At 38.7% G+C, this 3,397-nt stretch overlaps 1 protein-coding gene across 1 annotated transcript in view; it reads left to right on the forward strand.

Moving 5' to 3' along the window:
• Positions 1 to 3,397, forward strand: part of PSD3 (pleckstrin and Sec7 domain containing 3) — a 576,478-nt gene that overhangs the window by 3,794 nt on the left and 569,287 nt on the right. Inside the window, exon 2 of the mRNA XM_007935046.2 lies at positions 140 to 248. Coding sequence (XP_007933237.2) covers positions 140 to 248 — 109 coding nt within the window. The remainder of the gene's footprint in view (positions 1 to 139; positions 249 to 3,397) is intronic.

The following is a 3,397-nucleotide window of genomic DNA, read 5'->3' on the forward strand; positions in this document are numbered from 1 at the left end:
TTTCATTTTTAGTGTCTGTATAGCATTCTATCAAGTTGATAAATCATCATTGTATAATTATTCTGTTGTGGATAGTATTTTTTTTTTTTTTTTAAAGATATATTTTTAGTGATGTCTTTATTTTGTTCTAATTTTCCAGGCACAGACATTTGTTTGGGTTAACAATGCATCAGCACATTCCCAGAATGTTGCCAAGGCCAAATATGAATTTTTATTTGGCAGATCTGAAGAGAAAACTCCAGATACTAGTAAGTATTTTCCCACCACCTTACCTTCAGGTAAAAAATATAAATTGAATTGCTACTGATTTCTGAATGCTTTTTCTCTGCATGTATTCTTATCTCTGTGAAACATTTTCACTCTAATTATTCAATAAAACAATCTTCTCAAGAGACAGAATTCAGAAATATAGGATGTGTGGTTTTTGTAGCCTGTTGGAAGTAATTTCATGGCACAATCTTGACTTGAAGAATTCTCAGCTTCTGATATCTGAAATATGAATTCTTTAATTCTCACCAGGTTTTCTTTTTCCACATTTACTATCACTATATATATTGATTTTCTTACTTTTGCTGCCACCAAACACATAACTACCAACATATATTATTAGGAAACATTTCTTTGATGATTTTTAGACATTGTAGCCTTAACTTTGGAAAGTATTGATCTAATCTGTTTATCAGATTCTAGTATTGTGGAGTTAGAAGCAAGTTACCTGAAGTTTGAAACAGGTACATTCAAAACAAATAAAAGACCTGCTACGAGTACTGCTACTCCTACTACTACTACTCACTCACTGCTGTCAAGTTGGACCCAACTCATAGTGACCCCTTTGGGTTTCTGAGGCAGTATCACTATGGAAATATATGGCCCAATCTTCCTTCTGAGGAGTGGCTGGTGAGTTTGAACTGCCAGCCTTCTGGTTAGCAGTCAAATGCCTTAGGCACTACACCACCAGAGCTCCTAATACATTTATTCAGTACTGTAAAAACGGCAAAGAGGCCACATGTTCTGACCTCCTCTAACCCCACAAGAGGAAGGCAGAATCACCATCAATAGCCCAAGGCCTATTACTGCAAGGCGAGACATGCTGCCTCCCTCCAGCCCTTTCACCAACTGTTCCTCCCTAAGCACCACTACCTCTCTCCTGGGTTCGATAATTCACTGCAGTGGCCACACAGAACTCACAGATTATGGGGTTTAGTAGGGAAGCACCAGGCTACAATTCAAGTCCAGGAAAAACAGTCTCTCTCCCAGCCCGCTGTTTCTCAGCCAAGTCTCTCACAGTGTCTCTCCCAGCAGAGTGTCTTACTCAGCAATGAATGTCTCTTGCATCTCTTTCCAGCAGCACGTGTCTCTTTCAGTAGCGTGTGTCTCTTTCAGCAGCGTGTGTCTCTTTCAGCAGCACGTCTTCCTCAACCAGCAGTCCTCTTCCTCAACCAGCAGTCCGAGAGAGTTCTGTCTCTACGAGGCCTCCTTTGGAGCCTGGCAGAGTGGTCAAACTAGTCAATCATAGCATCAGAACTCTAAGCACTTGAGAGTGAGCCTCCCATAACATTGTGCTGTGCCACGCCCAACAGAAATATCCCAGGTGGATAACATTTACAATCAGAAGCTCCTCAGTTGCTCATTCCACCACTGAGTTTACAATGACTTATGGGTAGAAAAGCTATACTAAGTAACTTACTACTCTGCAAGTACTTACTATGTTCCAGGTGCTATGCTAAGTGTCTGCATTCAGTATTTAAAACACTCTTATAATTGGTCCTCTAATCCCCATTTTCCAAATGCAGAAACTAAAGTATAATCACACTTTGCTTTATTGTGCTTTGCAGATACTGTGTTTTTCATAATTTGAAAGTTTGTGGCAACCCTACATGGAGCAAGTCTATTGGTTCCATTTTTTTTTAACAGCCTGTGCTCACTTCATGTCTGTATCACATTTTGTTAATTCTCACAGTATTTCAAACTTTTTCATAGAGCTATTGCATACTTAATAGACTACAGTACAGTATAAATATAACTTTGACATGCACTGGGAAACCAAAAAATTCGTGTGAACTTGCTTTATTGGCAACATAAAGTGTTATTGCAGTGTTCTGGAACTGAACCCACAGTATCTTCGAGTTACGCCTCTACAGTGAAGTTAAATAACTTCCTCAAGATCAAAAATTACTCATGCAGATGAGTCAGACCTTTAACCCAAGTCTGTCTGACCCTAAAGTTCATACTTTCAACCTGTTGAGATAGTAAATTTTTTCTGACTTTTTTGAATTTTTTCAAAAAGAGGCAACATGCAGGATAAAAATACAAATGGTTTTATTGAGTTTTGAACACATTTAAATGCATTTGTGGAAAACTGATGATAAATGGGCTATTACCATGTTTTGGAAATTTAGAAAGCGGTAATACATTGTGGTTAAGAGCCTGGGCCTGAAGTTACACTTCTCAATTTGAATCCCAGCCTTGTAACTTACTAGCTATGCCTTGTATAAGTTATTTAACCTTTGTGTGCTTCAGTTTTCTCACCTGTAAAATAACATTATAATGATACTACATGCCTTGAATTCTTTTGAGGATTAAATAAGTTGCCATAGGTAAGATCTCAGAATCACACTTGGCACATAATAAGTACTATAAAAGTGTCATAATTGTCATTATTTATCATGCTGATGACAGTTATCTTTACATACCTGACTTTTGAGTTTGATATTTATAAATATAATCCTGACTCTGCTCAGCTCCATCACTGTCTGACACTAATGAGGAATCTAACCTAAATTAGCTGCTGTTCAGGTGAAAAAGCCAAATCTAGCTATATATAAATATATCATTTACCTGTTAGATGAGGTGATATAATGGGCCCCATAATATTTGGGAATACAAGGAGAAAGTGTATATGCAACCACGATGATTCCTTTTAGCTTAAAATGAATATTTATTAGATATGCAAGTAGGTAGGAATTCTTAAATACAGTACATAATAGCTAGTTTATTTTAAAAAATAAATTTATTCTGCTTTTATCACCATGTCCCCATTTAGAGAGTGCTAAAGGGGCAGGGAGGCTGCATCTTGTGACCTCCTCTAATCCCACAAGAGGAAGACAGAATCACCATGAATGCCCAAAGCCTATTCCTGTGAGGCTGGACATGCTGCCTCCCTCCAGCTCTTTCATCACCCCTGACACCAACTGTTCCTCCCATAGCACCCACCACCTTTCTCCCGGGTTCGATAATTCACTGCAGTGGCCACACAGAACTCACAGATTATGGGGTTTATTAGGGAAGCACCAGGCTACAATTCAAGTTCAGGAACAATACTCAGTCTCTCTTAGCCTGCCGTCTCTCAGCCAACAGTCTCTTTCCCAGCAGCATGTGTCTCTTGGTGTCTCTTCCT

The sequence above is a fragment of the Orycteropus afer genome, unplaced genomic scaffold, assembly GCF_000298275.1.
Source record: "Orycteropus afer afer isolate SDZICR_OR568_19922 unplaced genomic scaffold, OryAfe1.0 scaffold00024, whole genome shotgun sequence".
In the NCBI taxonomy this organism is placed as follows: Eukaryota; Metazoa; Chordata; class Mammalia; order Tubulidentata; family Orycteropodidae; genus Orycteropus; species Orycteropus afer.